Source organism: Mustelus asterias, chromosome 3, assembly GCF_964213995.1.
Source record: "Mustelus asterias chromosome 3, sMusAst1.hap1.1, whole genome shotgun sequence".
Classification (NCBI taxonomy): domain Eukaryota; kingdom Metazoa; phylum Chordata; class Chondrichthyes; order Carcharhiniformes; family Triakidae; genus Mustelus; species Mustelus asterias.
The window spans coordinates 10,686,728-10,702,855 of record NC_135803.1 but is presented as its reverse complement, the minus strand read 5'-3'; the positions used below and the strand labels follow the sequence as shown (position 1 = coordinate 10,702,855).

Here is a 16,128-nt window from a genome sequence, read left to right as displayed (position 1 = left end):
GATTGATCGGCCATGTTAAACAGCCCCTTAGTGTCAGGGGGATTAGTAGGGTAAATACGTGTGGTTACGGGGATAGAGCCTGGGTGGGATTACTGTTGGTGCAGGCTCGATGGGCCGAATGGCCTCCTTCTGCCCTGCAGGAATTCTATCAAAGACTTTGCTGTTGCAAGCATTACCTTTTGGCTCTGACCTTTGTAGTTCCTTAACTGTTATCTAACTCATATTGGCTGAATGCAATATTTGAGTTATCAAGAATCTACTGATGACTGTGAAACCATTGTCGATTGTCGGAAAAACACATCTGGTTCACTAATGTTGTTTAGGGAAGGAAATCTGCCACCCTTACCTGGTCTGGCCTACATGTGACTCCAGAGCCACAGCAATGTGGTTGACTCTCAACTGCCCCTCCAAGAGCAACTAGGGATGGGCAATAAATGCTGGCCAGCCAGCGACGCCCAAGTCCCATGAGTAAAAAAAGAACCAAGCAGATTTTGCTGCATCTGCACCTTCTCTCCACAATAATACAAAACGATAATCTTTTAACAATGAGGCATTCTGCCGATGGCACCTCTGCCAAACAATTAGTGGTGTACTTGCTAATGTTTGTTTTGCCACTGTTAACTAATTAGATCTGTTAAATACTTGAATCACAGCCACAAGAACCTTTTTTACACACTAACTTGATTATGTCAATGAGATACAGAGAGGCAAACAGGGAATATTACATTAGAACATAGCCGCAGAGTAAAATGCTGGTTTAAATTGTTTAAGCAGCATTTTATCATCGAGATCACTGCAGTAAATGGAAATAATTCAGTGTGTGGAGGATTCTCATCTGAAAAGAAAATTGCCTTTGTTTTTGAGTGGGGAATTATGTAAAGAAATTCAAACCAGAAACAAACACACAGGATTAATTTGCTGCAGTCTTTATCGCGGGCCACATTTCCATAACTGCTTTCTTTAAATAGAAACACTTGCATTAAAATAATACTTTATCACATCTCCCAGAAACATCTCAAGGCAGTGGTTTAGAGTGGCTGTTGTAGGCAAACACAAAGGGCTCATTTTACATACAGAGTGATCCACATATGCCAATGAAACGAATGACTAGTTCAACTGCTTTGGTAGGTGTAGCTGAGGGAAGAATCTTAACCAAGACACCAGGATAAATTCCTGATCTTCTTTCTCTGCCCCAGAAGGACGTGGAGACTCTGTCATTGAGCGTGTTCAAGGCTGACAGTGGTAGATTTCTACACATCAAAAACATGAATAGTATGGTGGCACAGTGGTTAGCACTGCAACCTCACAGCGCCAAGGTCCTGGGTTTCATTCCCGGTATAGGTCACCGTCTGTGTGGAGTTTGCATGTTCTCCCCGTCCCTGCATGGGTTTCCTCCGGGTGCTCCGGTTTCCTCCCACAGTCTGAAAGATGTGCTGGTTCGGTGCGTTGGCCATGCTAAATTCTCCCTCAGTATACCTGAACAGGCGCCGGAGTGTGGCGACTGGGGGATTTTCACAGTAACTTCATTGCAGTGTTAATGTAAGCCTTACTTTTGACACTGGATGTATGATGGCAGGTTTTTTACACAGAGGGTGGTGGGTGCCTGGAACTTGCTGCTGGGGGAGGTAGTGGAAGCAGATACGATAGTGATTTTTAAGGGGTGTCTTGACAAATACACAAATAGGATGGGAATGGAGGGACATGGTTCCCGGAAGGTTCGGGGGTTTTAGTTAAGTCGGGCAGCATGATCGGTGCAGACTTGGAGGGCCGAAGGGTCTGTTCCTGTGCTGTAATTTTCTTTGTTCTTTGCACTAATAAATAAACTTAAACTGATAGATAAACAGACAACGCCTTAGCTCATATGTAAAGTGCTGGGTTTAATAGTATCAATTGGCTCAGGGCTACACTGGGGCATCGGCATGCATAGCACTATTGCAATTTTCAAGGGAGGGCTAAAACCCAGCTCATCCAATTCTGGCTCCTGCTGTTCCCTGAATTTCATTGCTCCACATGCTCTGGCCTCTAGCTCTGGAATTTGTTCCCCAAACCTTGCCGCCTCTCTAACTCTTTGACCAAGCTTTGGTCATAGAATCATAGAATCCCAACAGTACAGAAGGAGGCCATTCAGCCCACCGAGTCTGCACCAACCACAATCTCACCTAGGCCCTATTCCTGTAACCCCACATATTTATTCTGCTAATCCCCCTGATACCAGGGTTAATTTAGCATGGCCACTCAACCTAACCCGCACATCATTGGACTGAACACCTCTCCTAACATCTTTTTATATGACTCAGCATGGAATTAGTCATGCTCCTGTGACGCACTTGGAGTGTTTTTACTATGTTAAAGCTGCTATATCAATGCAAATCTTTGATGAGACGAGAAGGCGTTGCCAAAGTGTATTCCTGCAAAGCTGCTCCTATTCTTCTTCTGGCTGTAACTGGGATTCTGAAGGCTCTCCCTCGGGGCCTCTCTGAAATCACCACTCTGTGGTTTGTATGAAAAAAGGATGGGCACGATTTTTCCAAAAAAACCAAATGCCCAATGGGTAGAAATATGGGAGTTTTTCCCGCCTGTTTTTTGGGCGAGTTTAGTGGAATGAATTTATGGCACTCTATCCACTATAGAGTCTGCCAGGGAATTTGTGCCCATAGGAGGGATGGGGCCTAATCCCGACCGAGAAGCCGGCATCGGACTGCAGAGAGGGCTAGTGCGCATGTGCCGGTCTCCCAGTATACTGATATACCGCCCACCCACTCCCTGGTCCATGATGGCCAGCCTCCGATCCACGACTACTCTCCCCAATCCTTGATGCTAGCCTCCGATCCCTACACCCGCCACTATCCCCCACGCTTCCATGCAGTGTTCTCCCATTCCCTCCCGTCCTACCTCCCCTCGCAGCTATGATCTGAGTCCACTCCCATCTGGCCCTCCCTCCCTCAAGCTCCTCCCCTTTGGCTCTGCCTGGTGCCTACTAGTCATCGCAATGGTGCCAGGCTGGAACTGCCATGCTGGCACTGCCCAAGGAGCACCCCTTGCTCCCAACCTCCTGGAGAGCATCAATGGCCTCTGGTCCCACCAGTGTGGCCACCACGCCTGGTCCCTATTGATGGGGACCATATGTGATCTCTGCTGGTGTGAACCTCCACTGGCGGGGGCAGAAACCTTAATGACGTGGACAAATGGGTCCTTGGCACGCTATAGAGATACAGAGCTGCTTCTGCATACATTAAAAAATGGACTGGGAAGATTCGCAACCAGCCGGACATGGGTCACGAGTCCCGCTTTGTCCCTCCCGCTGACATTTTCAGGCCCGCTGCACTACTTGAGCAGCGCAGTGGGCTGATATGTTATGTTTGGTGTGATACCCAGCGATGTAGAGCAAAAGGTGGAGAAATGGGCTGGAATTTTACTGCCTCGTCCACCCCAGAATCAGGGTGGGCAAGGCTCGCAGAACGGCATTGTCTGTTGGCCTTGGGCGGGATCTTACGAGCCTCGGGCGGGGAAGCGGTAAAATTCCAGCATTTAAGTTGAACTACAGATCCGATACGATTTGCTGGAACTGAGGAAGAGGCTCGACAGGTTCAATAGTCAGCTCCTGGTCCAGTGTTCTATGGTCTACGACTTAATCTATATTCTGCAGTACCAGCTTGCTGGGGCTCAGTTGCTATCACTATCGACTCGGACTCCAAAGGTTGTGAATTCAGGGCATTTAGTATATATCTGGCTGATTCTCTAGTGGGGTGCTGCACTGTCAGGGGTGCCATTCCTCAGATGAAGAATTAAACTGAAGCCCTCTCCAGTAGACATAAAATGTTGCTTGGCTCCAGTTTCTGGAAGAACAGGGGAGTACTCTCAAGTGTCCTAGCTAATATTCAGTCCTCACATTCCTGTTCATAGGCAGATTGATTGGCACATGTCCCTCATTACCAATAGTGATTCCATTTCAAAAGTGCTTCATTAGCTGTAAAAGGAAAGTTGTGAAAAGCAACACCTATCATAGAATCACAACAGTGCGGAAGGAGGCCATTCAACCCATCGAGCCTGCACTGACAACGATCCCACCCAGGCCCTATCCCTGTAACCCCACATAGTTACCCTACTAATCCTCCTGACACTAATGGACCAATCCATGACCAATTAATGACCAATCCACCTAACCCGCATATATTTCGGACTGTGGGAGGAAACCCACGCAGACACAGGAAGAACGTGCAACCTCTACACAGACAATGATCCAAGCGGGAATCGAACCTGGATCCCAGCCGTGTTAACCACTGTGCCACCATGCCACCCTATATGCAGCATGCTGATGAGAATGTTTGCGGCAGTCAATGTCCCGGTTGGACTCTGAGCATCCAACATTCTGATTCTGCCAGTCATAGGAACAAGCGTTCACAGCGCTCATGTCCTGGGCTGGCTGCGAAATCAGCACACAATGGGTTAAATCACATTTCTGTTGAGCACGGGTTGCATAGTGAAGTGAGCCTTTGACAATTATCTCTCCAAGGGCAAGGAGGGTGATGGAATGTGTGAGAATCACCCAGCCATGTTTGTGACAGTTTGGAGTATGTTGGCTTGATCATCTGTGTTTACAGTAATAAAATGATCAGAAGAGTTTAAGAGGGCAAGATAACCATGGTAACAGGCTGATTAGAAGAGATTGAAAAGGTTAATGCATGTGTCTGGTTCCATGTTGATATTCTGTTGTCTCATTTATATATCTTTGTTTGGCTATGATTTATTGGTGTTATGTAGGAATGCAAGGATCAGGAGTATGAATAATATAAGAGATGTGAGTGAACTGTTGCAGAGCATTCACTCATCGTGGAATTGTGAAGTACAATGTCTCAATGAAGACCCGGCCCTACACTGCTTCAATATTGCGTGTTTGTGACCTGATGTTTTCAGTAATGAAACAAATTTGAACAAGAAAGCAGTCCAACTACAGTAGCTTCTCAAAGTGTGACTCAACTTGCAGAGGGTCCTGCAATTTCTACAACCCCAAACCCTATCTTGTAATATACACCAGATTGACGCCTGGCTAGTTTGTGAACCTAGAAGGGCAATTTTCTAAAGCAACTTAAATAAGTGACCATATCCCTTTGACTGGAATGTCATTATAATCAAGGGTGGCACGGTGGCACAGTGGTTAGCACTGCTGCCTCACAGCGCCAGGGGTTGGGGTTCGATTCCTCACATGGGACACGGTCTGTGTGGAGTTTGCACATTCTCGCTATATCTGCGTGGGATTCCTCCGGTGCTCCAGTTTCCTCCCACAGTCCAAAAGACGTGCTGGTTAGGTGCATTGGCTATGCTAAATTCTCCTTACTGTACAGGTGTCGGAGTGTGGTGACTAGAGGATTTTCACAGTAACTTCATTGCAATGTAATGTAAGCCTATTTGTGACACTGATAAATAAACTTTAATAATCAAAATTTACCTGCATCTTAAGGGGAAATGGCACCAATTTGTAGTTTTTGCAGTAAAATGGATGGAGTAATAGAGAATGAGGGATAGAAATTTCAAGTAATAAAAGCAGAATTAGATTTATTCAACCTCCATAACTGCTTTTATCTTGAATTTGTACTGAACTCGGGCCTCGGAATATTGCCAAATGTTTTACAACTAAAGAAGTATTTTGTCAAGCGTGGTCACTGGTGTAATGTAGGAAACCCGACAACTATTTTGTGCACAGGAAGGTCTCACAATAACAACTTGCATTTATATAGAGTCTTTGTTTTGTTTTTGCGTCTTCACAAAACAGAATTTGACACTAAATCACATGAGGAAGTATTAGAACAAGTGGCCAAAAGGCTCGGTCAAAGGCGGAAGGCTTTAAGGAGCTTTACGGAGAGAAGGGTGAAGAGGCAGTGGGTTTTGAGAGCAGAGTTTAGAGCAGCTGAATTGTCCATGGGCGAGCGATTAAAATTGAGAATGTGTAAGAGGCCAGAATTGGAAATGCACAGATGTGTTGGAGGGTTACAGGGTTGGAGAAGGTTATAGTGATACATAAACAACAATGAAATGCATGACTTATTTGACACTATTTCAGTAATGTTGGTTGAAGGAAGATTATTGACAAAGACACCAGGGTCTCCTGCCTTTCTGACCCACCCAGGTGGAGACAGGCCATCAGTTGCATGTTTTTTTTTTCATTTCATTTCAATGGTGTTGAGGTAGAGGCTCAGCCATGATCTAGTTGAATGGTGGCAGAGTAGGCTCGAGGGGCCAAATGGCCTCCTCCTGCTCTTATTTCCTATGATCCTCTGTCTCATGTAGATTTTTAAAAATTCATTCATGGCACATGGGCGTCGCTGGCTGGTTAGCATTTATTGCTCATCCATCCCTAGTTGCCCAAGGGCAATTGAGAGTCAACTACATTGCTGTGGCTCTGGAGTCACATGCAGGCCAGACCAGGTAAGGATGGCAGATTTCCTTCCCTAAAGCACATAAGTGAACCAGATGGGTTTTTCCGACAATTGGCAATGGTTTCATGGTCATCAGCAGATTCTTAATTTCAGATATTTTTCATTGAATTCCACCATCTGCCATGGTGGGATTCGAACCCAGGTCCACAGAACATTATTTGAGTTTCTGAATTAATAGTCTAGCAATAATACCAGTAGACCATTATCTTCCCTGATTAGGGAGGAACAGACGTCTTCGTATTTAAACAACGCAAACGGTAGTAACTGTCTGGAACTTTGGTGCTTCCTAGAGTGTAGGGATCCTCTGCAATGATTTGTTGGCTGCAGTGATGGGTGCTGACTTCACAGCTTTCAACAGGAACGGTAGCACAGTGCTTAGCACTGCTGCTTCACAGCTCCAGGGACCTGGGTTTGAATCCCGGCTCGGGTCGCTGTCTGTGTGGAGTTTGCACATTCTCCCTTGTCTGCGTGGGTTTCCTCCGGGTGCTCCGGTTTCCTCCCACAGTCCAAAGATGTGCAGGCTAGGTTGATTGGCCATGCTAAATTGCCCCTTAGTGTCCCAGGATGCATAGGTTAGAGGGGTTAGTGGGTAAATATGTAGGGATATGTAGATAGGACCTGGGTGGGATTGTGGTTGGTGCAGTCTCGATGGGCCGAATGGCCTCTTTCTGTACTGTAGGATTCTATGATTCTAGGAAGCTGAACCCATTCTTGGCCGAGAAGGGAAATGGATTCATAGTAAATGTTCTCATGCTCAACGTGGCCCCCCCCCCCCCACCCCCCCCGGAGTGGTCTAGGGACATTTTTGGAGTCTCTCCCTCCCCCTTATTTTTGTCATCTTCCAGGGGATGACCTGACTGAGGGTATGGTGTGAGTGGTGAGGTGTCTGTTTAAAATGCCCCAGCCCAAGTCAAGAGTGTGATGGAATACTCCCCACTTGCCTGGTGAGCGCAGTTCCAACAACACTCAAGAAGATTGACACCATCTAAGACAAAGCAGCCCACTTGATTGGCACCACATCTACAAACATCCACTCCCTCCACCACTGACGCTCAGTAGCAGCAGGGTGTAATAAGATGGACTGCAACAGTTCACCAAAAATCCTTAGACGCCACCTTCCAAACCCACAACCACTTCCATCTAGAAGGACAAGGGCAGCAAATAAATGGGAACACCACCACCTCCAAGTTCTCCTCCAAACCACTCACCATCCTGATTTGGAAATATATCGGCTGTTCCTTCGCAGTCGCTGGGTCAAAATCCTGAATTACCCCCCTAACGGCATTGTGGGTAAACCCACAGCACGTGGACTGCAGCGGTTCAAGAAGGCAGCTCACCACCACCTTCTCAAGGGCAGCTAGGGATGGGCAATAAATGCTGGCCAGCCAGTGACACCCATGTCCCACGAATGAATAAAAAAAACCATCAACAAAGTGTGGGGCAGGTTTGATGGACCAATTGGACTTGTGTCAAGCCAAAAATAGAAAATGCTGGAAAACCTCAGCAGGTCTGACAGAGAATGGAGCCAACGTTTGAAGTCTAGATGACCTTTTGGCCAAAGTGTGTGTGTGTGTTACAGAAAGCTGGTAAATGTGGCTGGATGTAAAATTCCGACTTTATCAGTGGCATGAAGCGTGTGCCAAGATTTGCAAAGCAGCGGGCACCTTGCACCACCGAATTCGCTCGAAATGATCTCGAAGTGTGTTCGCAAATGAACAGGAGCGAGAGAGGGAGGGACAGGATGAGTGCACAGATGCAAATGAGGTTAGTATATGCATTGCTATCCTCACACAGCCAGCCTGCCTGTTCAGGCTGCGAATCGGCATCTTGCAAACAACCTGAGCTGATGTAGACAGGCCAGCCGGATCAAGGCGATTGAAGCCTGCAGGTCATGCACTCTCTGAAGGAACTTACGTGCCATTGTCGGATTCTTGAAGGCACAGAGCCCCCTCCTCCTTCTCCCTCCCTCCCCCCTCCCTCCCTCTCTCCTCCTCATTTCCCTTACGATTCCATGATCATATTAACCAGGTTCAGCAATGAGCCCGGGCTGGCAGTATAGTGTCAGCTTACCGTTGGGGATTCAATGCTAGTTGACAAGTCCTGGACGGTCGCAAGTTCGCGCCTGTGATTCCAGAGGATAGAAAGGCCGAGAGAGAGAGAGGGAGGGAGAGAGAGGGGGAGAAGGAGGGACAGAGGGAAGGAGGGAGAGAGGGGCTGACCGCGGCTTAATGGTGGTGTCTGCAACGCTCTTTTTTCGGATTTGGGGGGACTGATATTAGCACTATGTCTGCTATTGCCTATGTGCTTGGCCAGTGAGATCCAATGGCACAACCTACACTACAGATACCTGGTAAGTTGTGTCTGTGTCTCTGATGGGAACAGAGTTCTACACATTGTTTTTTTTTAAACAAAAGGGACCCACATTTATAATGTAGCCGAAATCTCACCCGCGACCTTTTGTTAAAACATTAAACCGTTGCTGCAAGACTTGTTGCACTCTCGCTATTTAGAACTGAGTGCAAGGAATATTGCATTGTGATCAGCTTGTATTGTCTGAGAGGCGTTCACCTCGACAAGGACTTGAATTAATATGTAACAGTTTGTCAAGTATTCAGGTTGTATTGACATCACGTTCATTTGCAAAGAGGGAGGTGACAGCAACTGAACATTGTCCCGGTCCAGTAATCCGAGAATTTACCTGTCGCATCGTGACCTATCCTACCTGTCAGGGTTCGAGTTTCCTGGGCAAAGCTGACTTCGGTACATCCAGTGTTCGGGCACCTCTCTGGTTAGAAAAGAAGACGGCAATATTTACAACCCCTCTCTACATAGATAGTTAGCCGCAGGATTACTGAAGGCAGTGTTGTGTGTGTGTGTTAATCAGAGGTTGAGGACAGCAGTTGTGTTTGGGGATCTGTTGTGTAGTTCTCTTCTGAGGAGCAGTTCAGGGTTGCTCCTTGCCTCGGTGTTGGCAGGTGAGTTCGCTTCCTTCTTGTGGAGGGTGGCACAGTGGTTGGCATTGCTGCCTCACAGCGCCAGGGACCCTGGTTCCATTCCCGGCTTGGGTCACTGTCTGTGCGGAGTCTGCATGTTCTCCCCGTGTCTGCGTGGGTTTCCTCCGGGTGCTCAGGATTCCTCCCACAGTCCGAAAGACGTGCTGGTTAGGTTCATCGGCCATGCTAAATTGCCCCTTAGTGTCATGGGATGCATAGGTTAGGGGGATTAGCGGGGTAAATACGTGGAGTTACGGGGATGGGGCTTCGGTGGGATTGTGATTGGTGCAGACTCAATGGACCAAATGGCCTCCTTCTGCACACGATCCTATGACTCTATTCTATGGTTCCATGACCCGGGTTCCATTCCCACCTTGGGTCACTGTTGGTGTGGAGTCTGCACATTCTCCCCGTGTCTGCATGGGTTTTCCTCCGGGTACTCTGGTTTCCTCCCACAGTCCGAAAGATGTGCTGGTTAGGGGGCATTGACCATGCTAAATTCTTCTTCAGTGTACCCGAACAGGGGCCGGAGTGTGGCGACTAGGGGATTTTCACAGTAACTTCATGTAAGCCTACTTGTGGCACTAATGGATAAACTTTAAACTTAAGTCGCCCTCGGGCCAGTGAATGTCAGGCAGCTGGGTCACAAGTGCAAATTACTACTGCAGGCCTCATGACCCGGCTTAAAATTGTTGAGAGGGCAAGATAATATAATAAGCATAATCTTCAGCCCCACCCCGAGCGGTAGAGAGACAAGAATCTCCTCTAAAGCCAGTCTCACTCATCCCCCATTCAAACTTGTTGGGTGCGCCTCTGAAATTGATGTGAAATTGACTGTCAGATGTGGTGAAATTGAACAAGGGGGCATTTGGACCACTGGATCTGTTGGCGTGCTCAGTAATGACTCCTTCTACTCAAAGATCTGAGTCGGATCTCTGGGGTTTTTTTTGTAATGTGGAGATGCCGGCGTTGGACTGGGGTAAACACAGTAAGAGTTTTAACAACACCAGGTTAAAAGTCCAACAGGTTTATTTGGTAGCAAATGCCAAATAAACCTGTTGGACTTTAACCTGGTGTTGTTAAAATTCTTACTTTTTTTTGTAACCCTCCTTTGATGCTGAAACATCTTATCAATTCTGTGCCCTCGTCTCTGTCGGGATGGAGATCCCTAAAGCCAGTCTGACGCTAAAAGGCACCCTGACAAGTGATTCTTGCTCATGTTGTGAGCGGAGGAGGCAATTCGCCGAATCTAAAACTTGTATTCCCACCAGGAAGATTGGAAAAGGAAACGGTCACTGTCGTATTACTTGCAATAGACGCGCCCCGCTGTTTCATTGCCTGGGCATGCTGTTATATATGGGATAAAATGTGTTAATTCTGTTACAGTAATTCTTCTTTCTCTATACACCTGAAAAAAAACCCTGACCCTGTGTAGATTTGGGGGATTGTCCAAATAGTGGCGACTATGCGCGCAGAAATGTCAATTTCTAGTGAATTTCCTGGATTGGAAACCAGTCTGGGTGTATGCAGAAACCGGGGGACACTGAGAGACCCGTCGCATAATCAGAATTCTGTCACAAGACGCTTTCAAATGTTATTTCTGCCGATTTCGCACAGGGTCCGGTAAATGAAAGATCCAGTGAAACAAAGCAGTATCACTTCATTAATTTCCTTTCCTCTCCGAATAAATGATTTCATTTTTAAAAAAAATTGATTTATTATTGTCACATGTAGTAGAATGCAATGAAAAGCATTGTTTCTTAGCGCGCTAAACAGACAAAGCATACCGTTCATAGAATACATAGGGGAGAAGGAAAGGAGTGCAGTGTACTGTAGCACTGTAGTGTTACAGTCACAGCTAGGGTGTAGAGAAAGATCAACTTAATGCGAAGTAGGTCCATTCAAAAGTCTGATGGGAAGAAGCTGTTCTTGAGTCGGAAATATGCTTTTAATGATGTCAACGCGATTTCTTCTGCATGTGGGTGTGTGTGTGTGACCAGTATTTTAAATATGTCACCCCCCTCCACTTACTACCCCACACGCACTACCCCTCCCCCTACCCCACAATCCCCCACGGATTTTCTCACAATCCTCAATATGGTCCCGTGATTTCACCCTCACGATCAAACTTGTTTTCCATGGTTAGTTAAACTGACACCTTCTGTTACAGGTGCAGTGTACCTAAGAACATGAAAAATAGCGAGTATTCGGTCCCTCGAGTCTTCTCCGCCATTCTATACCATTAAGGCTGATCTTCTGCCCCCCCCCCCCCCAATCCCCCAGCTCCACTTCCCACCTGTTCCCCAATATCCCTCGCTTGCACGAGAGAGCGAAACAAAACATCTCAACATTACACCCATCCAGCAGTTGGGGTGGTGGGGGGAAGGTAGAGAATTTTAAACATTCAGGACCTTCCTGAGTGGAGATATTTCTCCTCAAGCACTCAGTTGTAAATGTGGGACCCCCACCCCCGTGTCCCCTCTTGTTGTAGATTCCTCAGAATGGGGGAACAAGTCATGTATCCTTGTTCAATGCCAAAATACTGATCGGGGTACACATGGGCGCCAACACTGATCTTTAACCCCCATCTAAGTGCACCAACACGCACATAAATATATATATCTATATACAATATAGATAAACCTAATGACTATTGGTTTTATGCTGCCTCTGTTCCGGGGCTGGATAATTACACCAGGTCCATATATCTTGTCTTTCTCCGCTCTTAACTCGGTGCACTCCCCCTTCTCGGCTCATTCTGTGTGCGGTGTGAGTACAGTTAACATCTCTTTCCCGTCCCTGCACTTTACAGACTAAAGTTTGCTGCAAAATATTTCCCGGATTTATTTAACCCGGACCCATTGGGCCCAATTTATTCCCCGATTGATCGCAGGGGGATTCGGTGTCATTCTATTAGATTAATGTTTATAGTGTACAAATCAGTCACCTTGTATATTCAGTCCAGGCGTTAAATTCGAGATCGAATGTTTTTCCCCATTTAATTTACAATCTTTTAGGGTACTTTGGGGCTAAAATTGCACTTTATGCCGCTATTAGTTGCGTTGAAGTAATGACGAGACAAAGTATTCACTTTCCTCAATGCAAGAAAATTAATTGAAAAGTTCCTCTAGAAATGCGAATATTTGCTAGCAATTCCTTCTAATCTCAGCAGGAATCCGCAATGAGTTTAGGCTGCTATTAACGCCACCCAGATAAATACTGGTCGTTCTAAACTTGGCACATTGTACATTTTCTTTCAATTATACTGACGCTGTGATTATCTGCAAACTTCAGTGCACTGGTTTGGAATGACTTTGTATATAATCATTCATGTGGACACTTGGTGGCGGGCGGGTAGGATTGAACACGCCGGGTCGCGGGCTGATGCTTTTAACATGGATTTAACATCACTGTTCTCGGTCTCAGGTTGTTGTTATGGGCAAGTCTGAAAGCCAAATGGATATAGTTGAAAGGAACCCACCAAAATCGAAGAAGTCGTGTAAATCCTGGACCTCACTGGAGATTGGATTGGCTACCATTGTACTCTTACTCATCATCGTAGTCATCGCTTTGATCGCCTTGTACGCAACACGCAAGGGTGAGTACAGCAGGCAACATATAATGGGTGCATTGCTCGTCTGTGTTGTGTGTCTCCTTTGTGTGTGTGTGTGTGTATAGAATCATAGAATCCCTACAGTGCAGAAGGAGGCCATTCGGCCCATCCAGTCTGCACCGACCACAATCCCACCCATGCTTTATTCCCATATCCCTACATATTTAACCTCCTAATCCCCCTGACATTAAGGGGCAATTTAGCATGGCCAATCAACCTAATCCGCACATCTTTGGACTGTTGGAGAAAACCGGAGCACCCGAAGGAAACCCAGACAGACACGGGGAGAATGTGCAAACTCCACACAGACAGTAACCTGAGGTCGGAATTGAACCCGGGTCCCTGGCGCTGTGAGGCAGCAGTGCGAACCACTGTGCCACCATGCCACCCAATAGAGTCATAGAATAGAGTCATACGGCACAAAAACAGGCCTTTCGGTCCATCGTGTCTGCTCAGACCATCAAGCACCTATCTATTCTAACCCCATTTCCGAGCACTTGGTCCACAGCCTTGCATTGTATGGCATCTCAAGTATTCTTTTTCTTTTTCACTCCGACCTTGAAGTTACAAAGCCAATGCTCAGAGAGGACCGGGCAAACCTGAATCCAATCCTTGTTTGCTCCCAAAACCAAATTCAAATTCATGATCCCCCATCTCCCACCCCCAAGAGAAACAAACAAGATTGAAACAAACAAGATGGCACGGTGGCACAGTGGTTAGCACTGCTACCTCACAGTGCCAGGGACCCAGGTTCAATTCCCGGCTTGCGTCACTGTCGGTGTGGAGTTTGCTCGTTCTCCCCGTGTCTGCGTGGGTTTCCTCCAGATACTCCGGTTTCCTCCCACAGTCCAAAAATGTGCGGGTTAGGTTGTTTGGCCGTGGTAAATTTACCATAGTTTCGGGGGGATCAGAACAAAGAAATCTACAGCACAGGAACAGGCCCTTCGGCCCTCCAAGCCTGCGCCGATCATGATGCCTGCCTAAACTAAAACCGAATGCACTTACAGAGTCCGTATCCTTCCATTCTCATCCTATTCATGTATTCATCTAGTTGCCCCTTAAATGCCACTATCGTACCTGCGCCCACCGCCTCCCTGGGCAGCGCGTTCCAGACATTCACTACCCTCTGACTAAAAACCTTGCCTCGCACATCTCCTCTAAACTTTTCCCCATGCACCTTAAACCAATGTCCCCTTATTAGCAGGGTAAATATGTGGGATCGGATGGGATTGTTGTCAGTGCAAGCTCGATGGGCCAAATGGCCTCGTTCTGTACTGTAGGGATTCTATTATTCTATGAATCTGAAACAAGAACAGAGAATAGAGCCAATGTTTCGAGTCTGGATGACTCTTCCTAATTGAAACAAAGGGCGGGATTTTCTGGCTGCACGCGCCCAAAACCACAAAATCCCACCCGAGGTCAAACGATCTTTGCACAGTCCGCCTCCCGCCCGCTACAATTCCTGTGGTGGGCAGGAAAACTCCGTACTGCTCTATTCAAGATCCAAGGTCTGATAAGACAAGGCATTGCACCCCATCTTGGGTCTGAGCTTACAGATCTAAATGCTTCTTAAGTGTTGTGAGGGCCCCCACCTCTACCACCCTTTTGGGCACTGAGTTCCAGATACAACACGAAAATGGCTGGATTTGCAGATAGTGAGGAACATTGTCAGAGGCTACAGAAGGATATGGATAGGCTGGAAACTTGGGCAAAGAAATGGCAGATGGAGTTCAATCCAGATAAATGCGAAGTGATGCATTTTGGTAGAACTAACGTAGGGGGGAGCTATACGATAAATGGCAGAACCATAAAGGGTGTAGGTACGCAGAGGGACCTGGGTGTGCAAGTCCACAGATCCTTGAAGGTGACATCACAGGTGGAGAAGGTAGTGAATAAGGCATATGGCATGCTTGCCTTTATAGGACGGGGCATAGAGTATAAAAGTTGGGGTCTGATGTTGCAGTTGTATAGAACGTTGGTTCAGCCACATTTGGAATACTGCGCCCAGTTCTGGTCGCCACACTACCAGAAGGACGTGGAGGCTTTAGAGAGAGTGCAGAGGAAGTTTACCAGGATGTTGCCTGGTATGGAAGGGCTTAGTTATGAGGAGAGATTGGGTAAACTGGGGTTGTTCTCACTGGAAAGACGGAGGATGAGGGCTGACCTAATAGAGGTGTATAAAATTATGAAAGGCATAGATAGAGTGAACGGTGGGAAGCTTTTTCCCAGATTGGTGGTGACGTTCACGAGGGGTCATAGGTTCAAGGTGAGGGGAGGGGAGGTTTAACACGGATATCAGAAGGATGTATTTTACACAGAGGGTGGTGGTGGCTTGGAATGCACTGCCGGGCAAGGTGGTGGAGGCGGACACACTGGGAACATTTAAAACTTATCTAGATAGCCACATGAATGGAGTGGGAATGGAGGGATACAAAAGAATGGTCTAGTTTGGACCAGGGAGCGGCGTGGGCTTGGAGGGCCGAAGGGCCTGTTCCTGTGCTGTATTGTTCTTTGTTCTTTATTCCCATCACCCTCTGAGTGATTTTTCACAAGCCCTTCATTTCTCGCCAAGACTTTCAACAATTTTCGAGCCCTGTTATAACGAATGGTAGATGAGGGAGTGGGTTGGTAATGAAAGGTTGGAGCCTTGCGAGATTCCCTGTGATTTACAGCAACAGGGTTAGGGGAGTCAGAAAAAAAAACAGAAAATGCTGGAGAAACTCAGCAGGTCTGACAGCATCTGTGGAGAGAGAATAGAGCCAACGTTTTGACTCTGGATGACCCTTCGTCAGAGCTTTATCTCAGGGTTGCCTTTATCTTAGTGTCCGGGGAGTCTCTGGAAGGGAGAGAGGGACACCATCACACAAGCTGTAACTCACGGCATGGGTGGTTAGCACTGCTGTCTCACATTGCCAGAGACCTAGATTGGATTCCCGTCTTGGGTCACTGTCTTTGCAGAGTCTGCACATTTTCCCCGTGTCTGCGTGAGTTTCCTCTGGGTGAATCATAGAATCCGACAGTGCAGAAGGAGGCCATTCGGCCCATCGAGGCTGCACCAACCACAATCCCACCCAGGCCCTATCCACAT

General features: G+C 47.0%; 1 protein-coding gene across 3 annotated transcripts in view; it reads left to right on the top strand.

Annotated features, from left to right (window-relative positions):
• Nucleotides 1-8,243: 8,243 nt before the first annotated feature.
• The window catches only part of LOC144486727 (neprilysin-like), a 215,739-nt gene continuing 207,854 nt past the window's right edge, over nucleotides 8,244-16,128 (top strand). For all 3 annotated transcript variants that reach the window (XR_013496332.1, XM_078204768.1, XM_078204757.1), the window contains exons 1-2: nucleotides 8,244-8,784; nucleotides 12,854-13,025. Coding sequence is in view for 2 of the 3 variants with exons in the window: in XM_078204768.1 (XP_078060894.1) it covers nucleotides 8,734-8,784; nucleotides 12,854-13,025 (223 nt within the window). In the remaining variant the exon portion in view is untranslated. The remainder of the gene's footprint in view (nucleotides 8,785-12,853; nucleotides 13,026-16,128) is intronic.